At 28.7% G+C, this 19,189-nt stretch overlaps 1 protein-coding gene across 2 annotated transcripts; it reads left to right on the forward strand.

Annotated features, from left to right (window-relative positions):
- Nucleotides 1-50: 50 nt before the first annotated feature.
- Nucleotides 51-18,506, forward strand: LOC141531818 (uncharacterized). Of its 2 annotated transcripts, XM_074249845.1 has the most exons (8): nt 51-74; nt 156-276; nt 733-832; nt 5,691-5,849; nt 14,718-15,208; nt 15,956-16,567; nt 16,658-17,507; nt 17,975-18,506. In XM_074249845.1, the coding sequence occupies exons 4-8, from the start codon at nt 5,843-5,845 to the stop codon at nt 18,145-18,147; spliced, it is 2,133 nt and encodes a 710-aa protein (XP_074105946.1). In that variant the 5' UTR covers nt 51-74; nt 156-276; nt 733-832; nt 5,691-5,842; the 3' UTR covers nt 18,148-18,506. The 2 variants fall into 2 exon arrangements, with proteins under 2 accessions (XP_074105946.1, XP_074105945.1); XM_074249844.1 differs by lacking the exons at nt 51-74; nt 156-276; nt 733-832; nt 5,691-5,849 and adding an exon at nt 8,997-9,325.
- The last annotated feature ends 683 nt before the right edge of the window (nt 18,507-19,189 follow it).

Consider the following 19,189-nt stretch of genomic DNA (forward strand, 5'->3'; position numbering starts at 1 on the left):
AATTCAAATTTCGAGTTCGATAGTTCGATACTCAATCAAAGATGGCCGCCGCGCTTTTAACGAATCTTGGAGAAGTAAATACGTAAATTATTTATTTTTATTTTGTAAATATGAAAAAAATATTAAACATAATTTTATTTTATATTTTTTTCAAGAATTTATTCACTAGAAATTGAAAAATAATTAAAATGGCCGACAATGATACCTTAGAAGTATTTTTATGAATATTCGCCAGATTTTAACCTTCAATTTTTTTGAGATTTTGTAAAAAAAATAGTAAGTATTTTTTATGACATTAAAGTTAGCAGTCACTTGATTATTTTTTATTTTTTTTTTTTTTTTTTAAATAAATTTGTACAAAAAAATTATTTTTAAAAAAATGCATTTTTAATTTTAAAAAATTTTTAAACGTCAATTTTTTTCCTTAATTTTTTTTTTGTCATAATTTATTTTGTTAAAAATATTATTAAAATTATTAAATATTTACTAAATTAATTTTAATAAAAAATTGACGGATCTAAACATTTTTTTTTATAAATTTAATAAATTTTAATGATCTCATAAAATGTGATTGAAATTTATAATTAAAAATATTTTTTTGAAAACAATTTATTTTTTATAAAAAACCAAAAAATGTTTAAACGTATGTTAATTTAATTACTATAATTTTAAAGGTAGAAATTTTTTTTTTTTTAAACCTATAGTCTAATTAAGTATGTTGATGTTCCACAGAAGAAACTCCCCCGCAGTTTTAGTTACACAAACGTAATTATGGAAATCATTAGCGATTGTCAGAGCTGCATCAGTTTCTCCGCTAGTTACACGATATACGGTATGTACTTTATTATAATACGGACATAGAGTATCGAATCGAATGGAAATGTACGATGTTCAATTGACTGTCTACTGTCCACTTGTCAGCATGATTGCCAGGATTCTGTTTCCTGTATATTTTATGCTCTTTTTATTTTTATTGGATTGGACTTTTATGTAAATCAATAGGACAAAGTATACGGGAATTTACTCCAATTTCTAATCGACAAATTTCAATTAGAAAAGTCAATAAGTAAATAATTTTATTTTACAGTAAATAAGTACAGAAGTGGCTGTAATTTTTTAACTATTAATTTTATAGAAAATTTTTTTAAACAAAAATCACAGATAATTTAATTATCTACAATTTTTGTTTCAAAAACATTTTTCTATTTATTAATTTTCAGAAGTTACAGCCATTTTTTATAGACCTTCAAATTAATATATTTTTCATAAATTGAAAATTTCCGCTTTTAGTGACTGTAACTTTTGAACAAATCATTTTAGAAAAATAATTTTTAGACAAAAGTTTTAAGAAATTTTATTTTGAACAACTTTTGTTTTAAAAATTTTTTTCTAAAATCAATAATTTGGGAGATATAGCCGTTTTTAATTAAAGTAAATTAATTTTTCATATATTTATATAAATTATATATATATATATATATATATATATATATATATATATATATATATATATATATATATATATATATATATATATATATATATATATATATATGTATATATGTATATATGTATATATGAAAAATATATCAAAAATGCATGTGGGTACTCAAATGAAAGCTATTGATGAGTATAACATCGGGATGAGCTTAAATCTTTATTACAAGTCACGGCAGTCACACAGTGACTGCAAAATTGCTAGTTAAAAATTATCAAAGCAAATTAGATACTTAAAAACTTATAACGCTTATATAACAGCAATAAAATTTAAATGGCAAATAATAAAATAACTTAATCAAAAAGTTGTAAAAAAATAATTAGTACAGTTGGAGTAATTTTAAATATTAGAGAATTAAAAATAAATAGTAATTTAATTGAAAATAATGTAATTAGTAGGAAGTACTAAAACTATAGTATTTATCCAGTAGCGAAAAAATTTTTTTCCTTGAAGTAATAAATCATATGATATTAGTATCAGCATAAAATATATAGATTTGCTAATACGCAACATTATAAAATAATTATTAATGCGTTGAATAATAAAAGTCAGCTTTATAAAATCAAGTGAATGTTTGAAAGTATGACATAAACTTTTTTTTTTCACATGAGATTTAAATCCGTAAAAAATTAAAACCTGCTCTATTAACTATTTTATCTATATTTTTATAATGAGTATTTTACAATTGCGATAACAATTATGTAGCGTTGATATTTCAGCAAAAACTTATTTGGTATAATGATTATTTATTGTTTTGAATAATTTATTTAAGTGAGGTAACGGTTTTTTAAGTAAAGGGGCCGCTGATTACAGGTTACACAAGAACCCTTGTTTATGTTTAGAAAAAATAATTATCATTTTTTATTGCGATCAAGTTGTGGAAAATTTTATTCAACTTTTAATTAAATAATAAGACTAATTAAGTATAAAATAGGCGCACTTTAAAATTGGCTGTATCTTCTAAACTACTGAATTAAAAAAAAAAAAGTTTCAAACAAAAGTTGTTCAAAATAAAATTTTCTACAACTTTTGTTCCAAAATTTTTTTTAAAAAATTTAAATTTCAAAAATTATAACTCCTAAAAGAACTATATTAAATTTTCCAAAATTTAGAATTCACGCTCAAAAAAAAAAGACTGTAACTTGTGAACTGGAGGTTTAAAAAAAAATTTTTTGAAACAAATCTTTTCGGAAATTTTATTTTGAACAACTTTTGTCTCAAACTTTTTTTTTTTTCAATTCAATATTCTGAAAAATACAGCCATTTATAGTGCTAGCTCACATATTAAATTTTTGAGAAGCATACATAGAGGATTCAATTTTAAACAATTTTTATTTCAAACTTTTTTTTTTATAAATTCAATAGTTCAAAAGTTACAGCCTTTTTTTAAATAAGTAAATTTTCAATTTTTGAAAACAGTATTAAGGTCGATTTTTTGAGAAAAATGTTTTTAAAAAAATTAATAACTATTTAAAAAAATACAAAATAAAAAATTTGCTTCCGAAATAATAAATCTAAAGATAATTTATCGTCGGGAATAATTATTTAGAATGAGGTAACATTTTTTAAAGTAAAAACAGAGTTAATTACTAGTTGTGCAAGCAGCCCTATTCACGTGAATAAAAAAATATGTAGATAGTTATAGATATATAGTTTATATATTTATATATTTATATATATAAAGTGAAATTGTTGTAGGAATACATTGTTGATTAAACTGGAGTTAAAATAACAAATAAAAACTATAATAGAAATGTAATCCAATAGAAAGTGGCATTAATTACTCCAATTCTTGGTCGGTGTTGCCTTTACTCTGTCTCTGGCATTTCATTAGTAATCTTGAGCCATAATGCGCTAGGTCACTCGACCAAGGCTATATACCCTCAGTTCTCAGTTGCATAATAACAAAACTGAATTATTAAGTGAATGACTTTCGTTTACAAGCTTTTCGTGTACATTTTTACTCTCTATATTCATGGAATTCACACCCGCGACCCCCAATTCTAACAAAGCCTTAATTAAAGCCAAATTCCTAAGCGAGACCTCAACCTTTACCAAAATTTGTTTCATAAATCTGTCAATTGCTCTATTTATCTCTGAAAATAATTTTTTTAATGTTCAAAGTTTCAAAAGTATTCACATTTCACATTTTATAAATTTTTACAAATAAATGACTATATTTTTTCAACTATCGACTTTAGAAAATAAAGTTTCAAACAAAAGTTGTCAATAATTTAATTTTCTACAATTTTTATTTCAAAAATTTTTTTCTAAAGTCCGCAGTTTACAAGTTACAATTTTTTTTAATAATTATGTGTAGTTTTCAAAAATTCAAAATATTAAACTTTAATTTTTTAATTTTTTAATAAATTCAATTAGTTTTTTTTTTTTTAATAAAAAATCAATTAATAGTCACGCAAAATAACTAACTAATTATCATAATTTATTTTATAAATTATTACAAAGGATATTTCAAATTGCAAATTGTAAATTTTCAATTATTTAAATTTGAGTTACAAACTTTTGAAGAAAAAAAATTTTTCTAATTACTGCAATAAAGAAATACAAGTAATCAACTAATTAACTATTGCAATTACTTCAATAGAGATCTTGAGCATAGTTTTTTTTTTTTTTTTTTTTTTTTTTTTTTTATTTATTGTCACAAGAATTAAAAAAATAAAAAAAAAATTTTTTTTTATAATTTGCAGTAACACATTTAATTTAAAACGCAAAATAAATAATTGAATTTGCATAAATAAAAAAAATTTTTTGTGCGGTAAAATTCTGTAGACATTTTTTAAAATGTCTAAAGTGTTGCTAAAACTACTTACTCTAATTATGCAACAAGTAGAATTATAAATACTAATATATTAAACACACTTACGTATTTATTTGTAAAAAAAATTAATTAATCGATTAACCGAAACACGCGATAATTAAATTTTTCGAGAATAATATTTTTCTTCTAATGTAGGCCGCGGTAATTTACGCTACATTTTTATGCAAAGAGAGAAAAAGACATTATTAATTGCTCAAGCCCATATAATAAAGAATTTCTTTAAAAACCTTATTTCTGCGAACCGGTACCAAGTATGTTTAATTGAACGATAAATCCGGAATTTTTAAATTTCATTTAAAACGGATTAAAGACTTTTTTTTTTAATTGACAAGTTTTGATGGTTGAGTAAGAAACTAATCGAACTGTGGAATACTTTTGATATTTTGTAGAGAAATTACAAATAAATAAATTTTTTTTTTTTCTAAAATTAATAGTTTAAAAGTTGCAATTTTTTTTAAAAGGCGCGAATTTCAAATTTTTGAAAAATGTAGATAGTTGTTTAAAGATCTGTAACTTTTGAAATAAAATTTTTGGAAAAAAATTTTTTAAACAAAAATTGTAGAAAATTTGTTCTTCTACAATTTTTTTTCTAAAATTAATAGTTTAAAAATTGTAATTTTTTTTAAAAGGCGCGAATTTCAAATTTTTGAAAAGTGTAGGTAGTTGTTTAAAGAGCTGTAACTTTTGAACAAAAGGTTTTCGAAAAAAATTTTTCAAATAAAAATTGTAGAGGATACTATTTTGAATAAGTTTTATTTTAAACTTTTTTTTTTTAAATTCAATAGTTTACAAGTTACAATTATTTTAAAGTAAGTGCAAATTATTTTTGAGAGGTATATTTTTTGAGCGGGAAATTCAATTTCTAACAATTTACTTATATTTACCAAATACTGCCAATTTCACAAATTCCATCTCAATTTTCTCCTGTAGAACCTGTTAAGATTCCCTTACAATCAATTGAAAAGAAAATCGTGGCATTGTAGGATAATTTACATCAATTGTAAGTCATAGAAAGAAAAAGTGAAAAAAAAAAAAAAAAATGAAATTTTCGATCTAGCATAAAAGAACGGAACAGAGAAAGAGTATTAGCATTACATTGGTATTCCGGGTACGTAACACTCAGGAAAGAGAAGCGAGTAATATTATCGATTCAATCAACAGATCCGATTTATCTGATGATTGAAAATCGGAATAGCGTTCCATGATTATATCGGTTTAAAAAAAAATAAAAGAGTCACGTCGGAGTCGAACTTGGATCGTGCCCATATAATGTTTGCGTTTCCCGATTAAATCGAAAATATAACTAATGCAAACGCTCTGTTTATAATTTTAATTTATTTTCTACTTGTGCAGATATCCATCATCAATCATCCATCATATTGCGATTGAGATCGATTATTCATGCCGATTTCTCGCTACCGGAAGATAGCGCGGTCCACCTACGGCCTACGGAAAATTTATCTGAGAACTTCAGTACAAGTAGACGCTCAATAAACCGCTAATTTATGACTGGTAAGTCCTTTTAATATACTTTTTAATATCAACAAACAAATTTGATGGTAATGGGATTATAGTACTCACTCAAGTCCGTGTTTGGGATATAATATCTAATCGATTTATCCGCTTAAGGCTCTTGCATCACGTGCCGATCTCCAATCAAATTCAAGCAAGGAAAATAAATACAAATCACCAAATAAATATAACAAGCCTTTACTTTAAATTGCTCAATTTCTTAATATTGTCTTTTAGCTGCCCTCATATATTTTTGAATTAGAAATAATTGACAACTTGTGTAAATTTTTTTTTAAGAGAATTTAATAGGAAAAATTTGAGTTTTGAAATTAATTGTTTTAAAACTTTTGATTTGATTTTTTAATTTCCCGCTAAGAAAATTGAAAATTTTCAAAAATTATAAAGTTATTAATTTTACCCCGTTTCCCTTAATTAATAGTTATAAAAGTTATAGCTGTTTTTTGGAAAAATGCGAATTTCAAATTTTTGGAAAATGTTTATAGTTCTATTAATGGTTATAATTTTTAAAGTAAGAATTTTACAGAAAAATTTTTGGAATAAAAGTTGTAGGAAATTTTATTTTGAACAATTTTTGTCCAAAACTTTTTTTTTTTTAAAGTCAGTAGTTTAGAAGATACAGCCACTTTTTATGTAAGCGCAGAAAATAAATTTTTGAAGAGCGTATATAGTTGTATAAAGGGTGGTAACTTATGAACCAGTAGTTATAAAAATAAAATGTATATAACTACGGAAAAATGAATAATAGAAATGGAAATAGTAATTTATTTTATTGTCGGAAAAAAATTGAAAAGCAAATAACCTGCCGGTGAGTAATAGTAATTTGATTTCTAAAATTTATCTTCTTAAAATTTTCTTACCTAGAAATCTAATGGGTTATGCGTGAGACAGTAACGTAAATAAGCATAAGAAATTCTAATGTCAGGCACAAACATACATAAACATTTGAATGGTATGCGTCCAGAGCGAGCGTCCACATTTACATTCTTACAAGTTGTAATTGTTTCGCGGAGAAAGTTAGTTTAGTTTACTTTTTTCACTTTTAAACTATTTTTCCATCTACATTCCCCAGCCCAATATTCAAATTTCCTTTCAACAATTTCCTCACATCGCGTGTATCATTCTTTTTATTTTTATAATTGCCTGCTACTATAATCATAGATAAATTCAACCATCAGTTTCAGTTATCACTTATCATTATTAGTAATCACTATCATTAGAAAATTTGTTCTTCATTATCAAACATTTATTTTGTTAAACACACTAAAATCGAGATACCTTCCAAAATATCAAATTTACCAAAAAATTGATAACAAGAATTATTCATACTTAAATTTTCTACATTTTTGTCCTGAAATTTTTTCTCTAAAACCTCTGGTTCAAAAGTTGCAACAATTTATGCAATCATATAAGTTAAAAGCCCCAATTATTAAAACTATTAGAGACAAAGTTATGATTTAATTTTTTTTAAGCAATCAAATATCAATATCCTTGAATTTTATTTGTGGTAATGTCTCAAGTAATGTTTTTACTAATCAATATCTTTTTTTAAAATGATAATCACTGATATTTACTAATTAATTTTAAATAATTAAATAGATTATCCGGATACAACAATTATTGGCAGGTTAAAAAACTGATTGATCTAATTATTGACATACCTTCACCCCAATTATTGACACCTACACTGCGCATGCGTCGAATCATCTGCTTATTCTTATTTATCGAAACTTATTATTATTAAGTAATCAATTTTATTAAAGTTTATTAATAATAATTTCCATAAATGATTAATTACTTTTAAAAATATAAAAATTAATTTAAAAATAATTTATTTAATCAGAAGAATTCAAACTCTTACAGTAAATTTTTTAGATTAAAGTAAAAAAAAGGCGTCATAACGCTGTCGAATGGCTGTCAATATTCAGTTAGAGATTCAACTTAAAAATTATCAACTAGTTATTGACACCCATTATTTAAATATTAATAAAAGCATACAATTAATTTCGATTATTCAATTTTATAAATTTTTCATATATTGTTAATTAAAAAAAAACAAAAAAAAAAGATGATATTATTAGATGAAGAAATTAATTTAAACTCGGCATTTAAAAAAAAAATGCTTTTCTAATCAAAGTTGTTAAGAAAATAAACGCTCGTAAGTTGGTTTGATGAACTGGTGGTAACTTTATTTTTTTTTTTAATAATTAATATTTAATATTTTGAACTGACAGAAATTTTTTTTCAATTTTTTAATTAATTAGAATTTTATAAAAATTTATATAATTAAATATATTTAAAAATAATTTAAGGTGTCAATATTTAGACTTTAGGCTTCTACTAAAAACAGCTCTAACTTCTGTACTATTGACTTAAGAAAAAAAAAATATTGTAGGAAATTAAATTATCTACTTTTTTTTAAAAAATCACTGGTTCAAAAGTTACACTCCTTTTAGCAACTAAAAAAATAAAAACCTTAAAAATTTAGAATTTCTCCAATCATCTTCTAAAACTTGAAACCTAGTTCTCTAAAAAGTAAAAAAACCTTGAAAGCGCATCATAAATTCCAGATCTTAAATAAAGCTTGAAAGAAAGTCTTATTAAATCCGGCTGCGAAGTAGCATTAGATTAATAAAAAAAACCCATCAACATCAGCATCACTATCCCGAGCGTCAATTAATAGGTAAACAACCAGAGAGAAAGGCTAGGCGAGAATTGGTGTGCAAATGTAAGCGAAACGAGACGTGCAATCTCATTGCCAAGGTGCCTAGTGCCTATTTGTTGATTGCAACATTGGTAATTCCCAAAGAATCAAGCTTTTAATGGAGCTCCTAGCAAAGCAGCTGGATTCTTCGAGGACCTAGATGTCAATTTGGATAAGGCGATTGTAATAACTCCTAATGACTATGCAGAAAATGGCAGGCGTTAAACCGACTAGCCTGAACAGAGGCGGTGAACGCAAGTAGAATGTATTTGGGTGGTTTGCTGGATTGCTGGAGTGGGCAAGATATCAAACCAGAGACAGTGGTGGAAGAGTGATAGGTATTAAATAGCTCGCCACCCCAGAAAGTTCCGTGTTTAGTGTCGGCCGTCGTCTAAGAACCAAGTGGTTCAATTTTAAATTTAGTGGTTATTTTTTTTTATGTATTTAACAGTGACTCCTGGTGATTGTTAACGGTATTGCGCCAATGAGTTGTCCCGATCAGGGAAATCAAAAGTAAGCGTAGGAGAAAAGTGACAGCAACTGTGCAGTGGCCTCAGTTGCTGGAGAGAACGTGTCTAAGACAGTTCTAGGCATTCCTAGATCTGAAAGTACTCTGTTTGCTCTGTTGGTTATCGATTATTCTGAAGAACTTGATTTTTTTTTTTTAAAATGAAATTACTGGGTGCCATTATTCTGACTCTTCTCGCAGTGGAGTGTTGGGGAACGCGAGTACAGTCGAGTAAAAAAAAAAAAGGTGAGTTTTTTCGGAGTGATGATGATTTTTTGTGCGGAAGATTGGAAAATCTCGAGAAATTTTTATAATTTTATTAAAAGTAGGAGACGAGCTGGATGCCTGTAGAAAGTAGATAAATAAGCGCGTTAATGATCGAGCACCTGTTGGCGATCCACGTGCGCGAATGTGAACATACTTGACGGGCTTAACGGTACGGAAGAGTTCAAGGAATTCGAATTTTAGTTTCTGGGCTATGTGCAGGAGAATTTATGTAGGCTAGGTTAGTGTAATTAAATGGGAAAGATCGGGTCGAGAGACGACCTCGCACTCCTGGGCACGATCTTCGATATGTCAGGGCATGTTTTCGTGGTCTATTCATGATCTAGAAAGGTAGTTAATGTCAACTCTGGTGGTATTTAAAGAGAATTATTGTACAGAAAAAAAAATATTCAGTTGAGCCAAGAAAATATTTTTCTTCTTAATTATTTTTTTGAGCGAAAAAAAAATTTTTTTTTTGACAAGAAATTTCACTTTTTCCAACAAAATTAATTCTCTTGCTTTTAAAAATACGTAACTTTATCCAAAAAAATTTATTCAAGTCAAGAAAATCTTCTTGAGAAAATTCAGCTTCTTCCTCTTTTTCTGGGTTGCGGGAAGAAATTTAAGGTCGGAAAAATTTTTGTAGGATTTGGCGCAGGAAAATTGTTATAATGTGATTGGGGTAAATTTTTTTTTTTTTTAACTACAGGATCGATTTTTTGAAAAAAAAAAAAATTGTGATTTTTGGAAAAAAGCTTATAATTAAAATATTTGTAACTTTTGAAATATTGATCTTAAAAAATTTTTTTTTTGAGACAAAAGTTACTCAAAATTAAATTTTTTACAAATTTTGTTTCAAACTTTTTCCTCTAAAATTGATAGTTTAAAAGTTAGAGCCCTTTAAAAATTATCAAATCTTTCCCAATATTTTTTTTTAAATTTAATTTTGAGCTTTTAATTAAATCGTTTCTAACATTAAAAATATTGATTTTTTTGCAAACTTTTTGAGACGATTATTGTTCAAAATTGAATTCTCTACAAATTTTGTTCAAAAAATTTTTCTCTAAAACCATCCGTTAAAAAGTTACAGCGGTTCCAAAATGCGTATAAAAAAAAAAAGATCGCAAAAAACTGACAGTAATTGTAACTCTCAATAAAAAAAAAGGATAATCTGCCGTCTTAAATCAGAGCCTCATTATCCAAACAATAACAGTATCAAAGAATGACAGGAAATTCTTCTTCAACAATCGGAAGTTGTCTTGTCACATCAGAAAACTGTGGAGAAAACATCTAGGTATTTTCTCTTTGGATTGCTGCACAACTACAAGTTGCGTGTTCCTGAGAAAGATTTGCCAGTTTTACGACATTATATACATGTCCGCGTCTCTTTAGGGCGTCCCGCGGTCATTAAGAGCGAGAGAGACGGAATATTAACCGCGTATTAACGTATGAGTAGAAATCAGCTATCTTCCGGCTCTTAATGTCCCTCTAGCACTTTAAAACATTTATTACTTGGAGTCCGTAGTGACCAAACAAAATCAGCAAGTCAACTTTCTTGAGGATTGCTTTAATAAACTAAATTCCAAATACATCTAAATGGATAAATAAATAAATAATACATATGAATAAATAAATAACAGCCTCGAACTTAAACTTGTAGATATTACTGCACTTGACCAAATTTTAAGGTCAATCCCGATCCCGTTTCCGTTTCCGTTTCAGTAGATGTTTACTTCCACGAGATAAAAAAAAATAACCCGAATTTCGATTTATACTACTATTTAATGTCTTAATTTATTTAATCTCCTCGTAAATAATTTTTTAATGCATTATTCAGAGGTTTTTTATGATATTTATGCGTTGATATTTACATTGATCATTAATCTTTTTTTTAATGCCAAAAATTTCGATAATTTTAAAGGAAGAATACTATTACTATTGACCTGGAATTTTTAGTTTCTAAAATTAATTTCGGCAAAAATTTAACTACTCGGGAAGTAATCAACGGATTGCAAGAATTTCTTCTGGGATCTGAAGCATATTATAAACATAAGATCTTCACAAAATTTGGAATCATTCGGACAATTAGTTTAGAAGTTATCGCGAAAAAACGATCCGTACAGAAAGAATTGTGCGGATGTACGGAATCAATATCTCGGGAACTAATCAAATAATTAGAAAAACTCTTTCTACAATCTCAATGGTAGCTAAAAATTAACAGTTTTATAAAATTTGAAATCAATCTTACTATAAATTAAAATATTATTCATGTTACAAAAATTCTCAGGTCAGAAACTATAAGCAAAAATGTAAAAATTTCTCTACATTAAACAACGGTACAAAGTTCAATCCAACTTATCCCAACACGGAAGATCGGTGTTCGATTCCCGGCTCGAGCAAATCCAATAAATCACCGTAAAATTTCCGATTAACTAAACACCTAAATTTACTTAATTTATTTCCTTATTTTGTCATATCATCGAGTATGAAAGTAACGTGAAATGTTTTAAATATCCTTAGCCACAGCCGATAGCCATCGGAGTACGTGACACACGATATCTAATAGAGATAGAAAGAGCACAACGTGGTAACTGATGCAGAAACCGTGACACCGATTTTTATGGCAGACACACGCCATTAGATCTATCGAAAAACATTTACATTAGTTATTTACAATTAAATCTCGCTCTTAATCTCCGAATAAATTCCGTTTATTTCGCAAAGTAGCCCGCGGCAAAATTAATTTGTGTGTCTATAAAAAAAAAAAAAAAAAAAAAAAAACTTTTACTTTTCTAGCCGAAATTTTCTGCAAAAAATTGATTTTAAGGAGATTTAAGTATCCTTACTTAATACTGATAAAAAAATAATAATAAAAAAAAAAAAAATTTTTTTAAGCATTTCAAAATTAATTTTTAAATTAATGAATAACATTTTTGAAGAAATTTTTGAAAAATTTACTCATTTAATAATTATTAATATTTAATTGACTGTTACTGTTTTAAAATTTTTTTATTAATTATTAATTAAAATTTAAAAAATTTCCCAAAAGTTTAAAAAATTTGACTACTTGTTGTGGATCTCCTTAAACAAGTGTTTGCAGCAAAAATATCTCATTAAAACTAATAACAGATATTTCTTGGTACCTGATATTACAATGGTCATAGTCATAGTGCAAATAATTGATATGATACGACAAAGTAGCGCAACATATGATACTTATTTATATATATATATATATATATATATATATTGTCTAGTGTCTAGTTATCGAGTCCAGAAAAATAAAACAAATAAAATTTAATCTTACGAAAGTCTATCACAATATTGTTCTTAGCAATTTTTCATTGTCCGAATATTGTATGGTACCTTTGTACATTATATATTGTATCACCGATATGTATACAATAAGTTTATTTTCAGGACAGGAGATTATTTATTTATCGGCCGAGGGCCAATATATCTCCTTGTTACTACATTTCTGCATTACGTGCGTTTCTGCACAACATACTGTTACATAGAATGTAACTATGGCTATAAACAATAATCACAGGCATGTAGGCCTCAAGATTTAATGTTATTATTATTGTTACGGACTAAGGATACCTTTATACCCCAGTCTAAGTACACGCAACGCAGAAATGCTTCTGGGCAAGTTGCTTGATACGATAAAACTCTGTTTGTTGTTATTAATATGTTGCATTATCCGAGAAAGGTGACACAGTTTGCGGTTAAGGTTCAACTCACTCTATTTTTATTTCTTTTTTTCTTTATTGTGCATTCTTGAGTGTCGGCTATTTATTTTCTGTCATCTAAGACTTTGTTAACACGGAATATTTATTTATTTATTTTTTATATTTATTGTTAGAATTCAACAGTTGTTTTGTAATTTATAATAGAAAATTAATTTTACACGGATTATTTTTAGTTGAAAAAGACGTTTTGAAAGTTAAAAGCGGGAATTTTTAAACGGGAGAAAGTATTTTATGGTCGTTTGAAGATAATTTTATTTTTGGAAAGTATATTTAGTTGTTAAAATGAGTGTAACTTGAGAACTAAGGGGTTTAGAAAAAACTTTTTCAAACAAAAGTTGTAGAGCATTCAATTTTGAATAATTTCTATCTGAAACTTTTTTTTTTTTTAATTCAATAGTTCAAAAGTTACAACCTTTTTTTATGTAAGTAAATTTTAAATTTTTGAAAACAGTGTTAAGGTCGATTTTTTGAGAAAAATCGACACAAATGTTAATAAATTTGATAATTAATAAGGAAAAATCACAATTAATAGTAGAAAATCAGTAAGTTGATGAAAAATAGCGGGAAAAAAAATTTATTAAAAAATTTTGAACTTTCTAAGAACAGATATAAAAATAAGAGGTCGCTTTCTCGATCACTCGCGAATTCTTATTGCAGATAGATTTAAGCTGGCGTTAAAGCCATTTACGAGTAGTAAAGTTATGCGCGAACGGCAACGGCCCGTACTGAAATTACTCTCAGTTTGTTCTTGTTTACCGTGACTGATGATATTCCCGTTTGTCACGGTTCCCGCGTTCGCATCTTGTGAGGCGGATTAAGAGCTCAAAACAAAATAACATGTAAATAAAGTATCAAATAAAATGATATTTAATTTTGAAAAGAGCGACAACAACAACAACAGGAGCGTTTAATTAAAAGTAAACAAAAATAATTAAAAAACATTAAATCCTGTTATTATATCGCTTTATATCTTTATTATGAATGAAAAAGGAATTTTTTACACCTCTTTCTTTCAACTTCCTCGGTCAAGGTCGCAGCACACGCTTTCGTTTTAAAAATAAATAAACCGTTTTAATTTATAATATAATTTAAGTCCGACCGTTTTTTTAATAATCGTCCTAAAAATTTAATCACCGGCTCAAATACAATTTCACGATATAGTTTTATTAAATAGTTTATTTGTTATTTATATTTACATTCATTATTTTTTTTTTTTTTTTTTTTTTTTAACTTTCTTCCGAAGCAAAAAAACTCAGTCAGGAAATTTAATTATATTTTTCGGTTATTATTGAACGTTAATTAATTTTATAGAGGCCATTGGAAAGCTAAGTTTTAATTTTAAAGATTTGGAGATTTTAAATTGAGTGTAAAATTTTTGCATTTGATTTTAAAAGAAAATTTTTGGGACAAATTTTTAAAATTTTCTTAAAAATTTAATTACAATAAAAAAATTCTTCTAAAAATTTTCACTTGTAATTTTTATTAATTTTTACATGTGAAAATTTTTAATAATATTTTTTTACAATAATTAAGTTGCTATAAAATTTAAAAAAAATTTTTAAAACTTCCTGAAAGGAATTTGAATTTAAAACCAAAAAATTAAACTTTCCAAAATCTTCCAGAAGTAGCAGCCGATCAAACAGCAGCCTCATCATTCTGGAGCCCTGCGATAAAGACAGGCAACATCTTCAGCCAAGATGACAACTCAAACTTCTTCTCCGCCGGGCACGGATTGGTGCAAACCCACCCGATATCCAGCACCTTCCAGAGCGGATTCGGTGGAATTGATGATTTGGGAACCCGTGGCGCCACCATAAGGCCGCCTCGGACGCGCCCTCTGGACTACAGCGAGCGCGCAACCGCGGAACTCCGCAGGAACCCTTCCTTGTCGGCTCCTGACGAGTGCGCACGCGCCTGTCGCGAGGGAGAACCTCCCAGAATCTGCTACTATCATTTTACGCTAGAGTACTACTCAGTTCTGGGCGCTGCCTGTCAAGTCTGCACCCCGAACGCGACCAACACTGTTTGGAGTCACTGTCAGTGTGTTTTGGCTGATGGAGTCGAACGAGGAATCCTTACGGCCAACCGGATGATTCCTGGACCCAGTATACAGGTAAAGTTCTCGATGTTTTTAGAAATGTTTGTATTAATAATTAAAAATGTTGCTCTAGGGGCAATGTTTTTAGAAAGATTAGTAAGTAAAATTATTTCGTGCTAAAAACATTGTCTTGTACAGAAAAAAATTACTTTGCGCACTGTTTATGTAAATATTTATCAATCAAAGTGTAATAATAATAGATTTAAGGATTATTAAATTAATAATTAATTTTAAAGTTACACAGTAATAAATTTTGCATAAATGCGCCAAAAAATTTTATGTTAAATATTTAACACTTTTTTGTTTTAATTTAACACAATAAATGTTAACTTTACACATTAAAGTGTTAAATATTTAACACAAAATATTGCAATTATAAATTGCTGATATTATAAGCGCAATTTTGATTAAAAAATATTTAAAGACTATTTAACTACTATTTCATTTATCTTATTCATAAATTTTCATGTTTTTAGCATGGATCGCAAAGATAATTACTAATCATGCTAAAATCAAGCTAAAAACATTATGCAACTAGTGCAGAAAATAATTTTGTGTTTCTAAAACAATATTTTTAGCAATATTAGTAAGTAAAGTTAAACCCTGGATAAAAAATTACTTTACGCACAAGTTACGTAAAATTTTATCTTTTTTTTGTTTTTTTAATTATAAATAATGAAAAAAAAAAAAAAAAAAAATATACTTAAATAATCCAAAAAATGAATTATTTCCATTTTAAATCCCGCTTCTTTTTATTTCAAGGTCTGCGAAGGAGACAAAGTAGTAGTTGACGTAGAAAATCACATGCAGGGAATGGAAGCGACAATCCACTGGCACGGAGTCTGGCAGCGTGGAAGCCAGTACTACGACGGAGTACCTTACGTGACCCAGTGTCCCATCCAGGAAGGAAATACTTTCCGGTATCAATGGACGGCAGGAAACGCAGGAACCCACTTCTGGCACGCCCACACTGGACTCCAGAAAATTGACGGTCTCTATGGAAGCGTAATTGTCCGTCAACCACCCAGCAAGGACCCCAACAGCAATTTGTACGACTACGACTTGACCACCCACGTGGTCCTGATCAGCGATTGGATGCACGAAGACGCCGCCGAGAGATTCCCAGGAAGACTGGCTGTCAACACTGGCCAGGATCCCGAAACCGTTTTGATCAACGGAAAGGGACAGTTCAGAGATCCCAACACCGGATTCATGACCAACACTCCTCTAGAAGTATTCACTGTTACTCCTGGACGCAGGTACAGGTTCCGATTGATCAACTCCTTTGGAAGTGTTTGTCCAGCTCAGATCACCTTCCAAGGTCATGAACTCACTTTGATTGCTACTGATGGTGAACCTGTTCAACCAGTACAGGTAAGAATTATTAATAATTTAATAAAACTTTTTATTTTTAAAGAACCTCTTCAATTATTTTTCTAAAAAATCAACCCAATTTTTCTCCAGGTTAACACAATCATCTCCTTCTCTGGAGAGCGTTACGACTTCGTGATCAATGCAGACCAACCGGTCGGCGCGTACTGGATCCAGCTCCGTGGATTAGGAGAGTGTGGAATAAAACGAGCACAGCAGTTAGGAGTGCTCAGATACGCTAGAGGACCTTACCAACCAGCCAGCCAGCCACCAACCTACGACCTGGGTCTTCCTCAAGGAGTAGTCCTCAACCCGCTTGACGCTATCTGCAACATGCCGCGTGACGATGCCGTGTGTGTCAACCAACTTAAGAACGCCAAGCCAATCGACGAAGGAATCTTGCAGGCCAGACCCGACGTCAAGATCTTCCTGCCCTTCAGATTCTTGTTCTACAGACCTGAAGAAATCTTCCAGCCCAACACCTACAACAGGTTCTTGGTAGCTCCCACTGGTGACCATATAATCTCGCTGGTCGATGAAATTTCCTTCACCTTCCCTCCAGCACCTCCACTGTCGCAGATCGATGACATCCCACCAGAACAATTCTGTAACGGAGACAACAGACCAGCTGATTGTGGAGCTAACTGCATGTGCACGCACAAGGTTGATATTCCTCACAACGCTATCGTAGAAGTCGTCCTGGTTGATGAAATTCAGCAGCCTAATCTTTCGCATCCTTTCCATCTACACGGATACGCTTTCAATATTGTTGGAATGGGAAGGTCGCCTGACAAGAATGTCAAGAAGATCAACTTGAAACACGCGCTGGATCTTGATAGACGTGGACTTCTTCATAGAGAGTTTAACTTGCCGCCTTCTAAGGATACTATTGCTGTGCCGAACAATGGATATGTTGTCTTCAGATTCCGAGCTGATAATCCTGGTGTGTATTTTTGGTTCTTTGTGATTAAGCTTGTGCATTTTTAGTAATTTAATTATTTTGGGACTTATATTGTTCTTGAAACTCATCTTGTTCTTGGAACTTGTTCTTAGAACTTGTCTTGTTCTTAGAACTTGTCTTGTTCTTGGAACTTGTTCTTAGAACTCGTCTTGTTCTTGGAATTTATATTGTTCTTAGAACTTGTCTTGTTCTTGGAACTTGTCTTGTTCTTGACACTTGTTCTTAGAACTTATCTTGTTCTTGGAACTTGTTCTTAGAACTCGTCTTGTTCTTGGAATTTATATTGTTCTTAAAACTTGTTTTGTTCTTGAAACTTGTTCGTGGAACTTATCTTGTTTCTAGAACACAATTACCTCCAAATTAAAGCATAAGCATCAAAAGTGTATAATTTTCAACATCTTAACCTCCAATTAAAACTAACCCAACTTTTATATTTGTTCCAAAAACAGGATACTGGCTCTTCCACTGTCACTTCTTGTTCCACATCGTGATCGGGATGAACCTGGTACTTCATGTGGGCACCCACGCAGATTTACCACCAGTACCACCAAACTTCCCGACCTGCGGTGACCACTTACCACCGATAACGCCGCCACTGGCTCTAGATAATCCCTTCCATTGAGGATCCGTAACTTTAAATAGGAAATACTTTTGTAAAATAGTTTAATCGTCTAGCGGAAGATGTCCAAGTCCAATAAGTACGTTTGTCCCTCAGTCCATGATGGGATTTACAAATGCGGATTATTTATTAACGGTCAAGGTTTTTCGAGTTAGCTCTTTTAATTTCGAAAAACAAAAAAAACCGATATTATTCTAACACTGTGTAATTCTGTAAATAATCTAGGCGTAATTACTGTGTATACATTATGCATACATTATTATTAAATGCAGAGTAGTAGGAAATTTATATCATTATAATAATTTTATTTTTAATGTTTTATATATATATATATATATATATATATATATATATATATATATATATATATATATATATATATATATATACGTATAGTTTTAATTACTAACAGAGTGTAAAGTAATTGAGTGCGCGTGATGTGTGTATTCAATTGTGTAAAATTTACAACGCAATAGAGTATCGATTTTTTAATTCAATTTATTAATTAGTATTAATTAAATACGATTGCTATTATTCATTTTGTCCTGCTACTCTCGACTGTCATTCATTTCGTTCTCAATTGAGAATTATTTTTTAATAATAAAGTTGTTTTTTTAAAATATAATTTTTTTTTTCAATTATTATTCCCATTTTTTTAGATTATAGTTTTGTAAAAATTAATTTTTTCCGTGTAATTATATTTAAGTAAGATAAAAGAATTTTTATTCAATAAAAGAATTAATTATACTTCAAATTGTAAGTTAAAAACTTTAAAAATTGTAAGAAAATAAAGATTTAAATTTTGCGCGCGCAAGTCGCCATTTCGTCGGGCTAAAGCGGCCATCTTGTCGAAAGAAGACAGTTAAAGTTTTTCAAAGCGTTTTTTGGCATTATTTATTGATTAAATTAATATTAAATAAAAATTTTTTTTTATTTTCATGAATTTTAAGAAAAAATACATCATTTTATATAGTAAAAAAAAATTTTTAATATTTTGTATTAAATTAAAAAAAAAAGGCGGGAAATTTAAAAAGTGTTTTGATTA

This window comes from Cotesia typhae, unplaced genomic scaffold (assembly GCF_013202065.1).
Source record: "Cotesia typhae breed Kobodo isofemale line unplaced genomic scaffold, CoteBio_Ctyphae contig_50, whole genome shotgun sequence".
Lineage (NCBI taxonomy): Eukaryota > Metazoa > Arthropoda > Insecta > Hymenoptera > Braconidae > Cotesia > Cotesia typhae.

What these genes read in the sequence shown, in the direction of transcription:
- LOC141531818 (XM_074249844.1), top strand. Translation starts at nt 9,241, where the DNA reads ATGAAATTACTGGGTGCCATTATTCTGACTCTTCTCGCAGTGGAGTGT. An exon ending in AACCTGTTCAACCAGTACAG is followed by an intron (nt 16,568 to 16,657) that starts GTAAGAATTATT and finishes ATTTTTCTCCAG; the next exon opens with GTTAACACAATCATCTCCTT. An exon ending in ATTCCGAGCTGATAATCCTG is followed by an intron (nt 17,508 to 17,974) that starts GTGTGTATTTTT and finishes TTCCAAAAACAG; the next exon opens with GATACTGGCTCTTCCACTGT.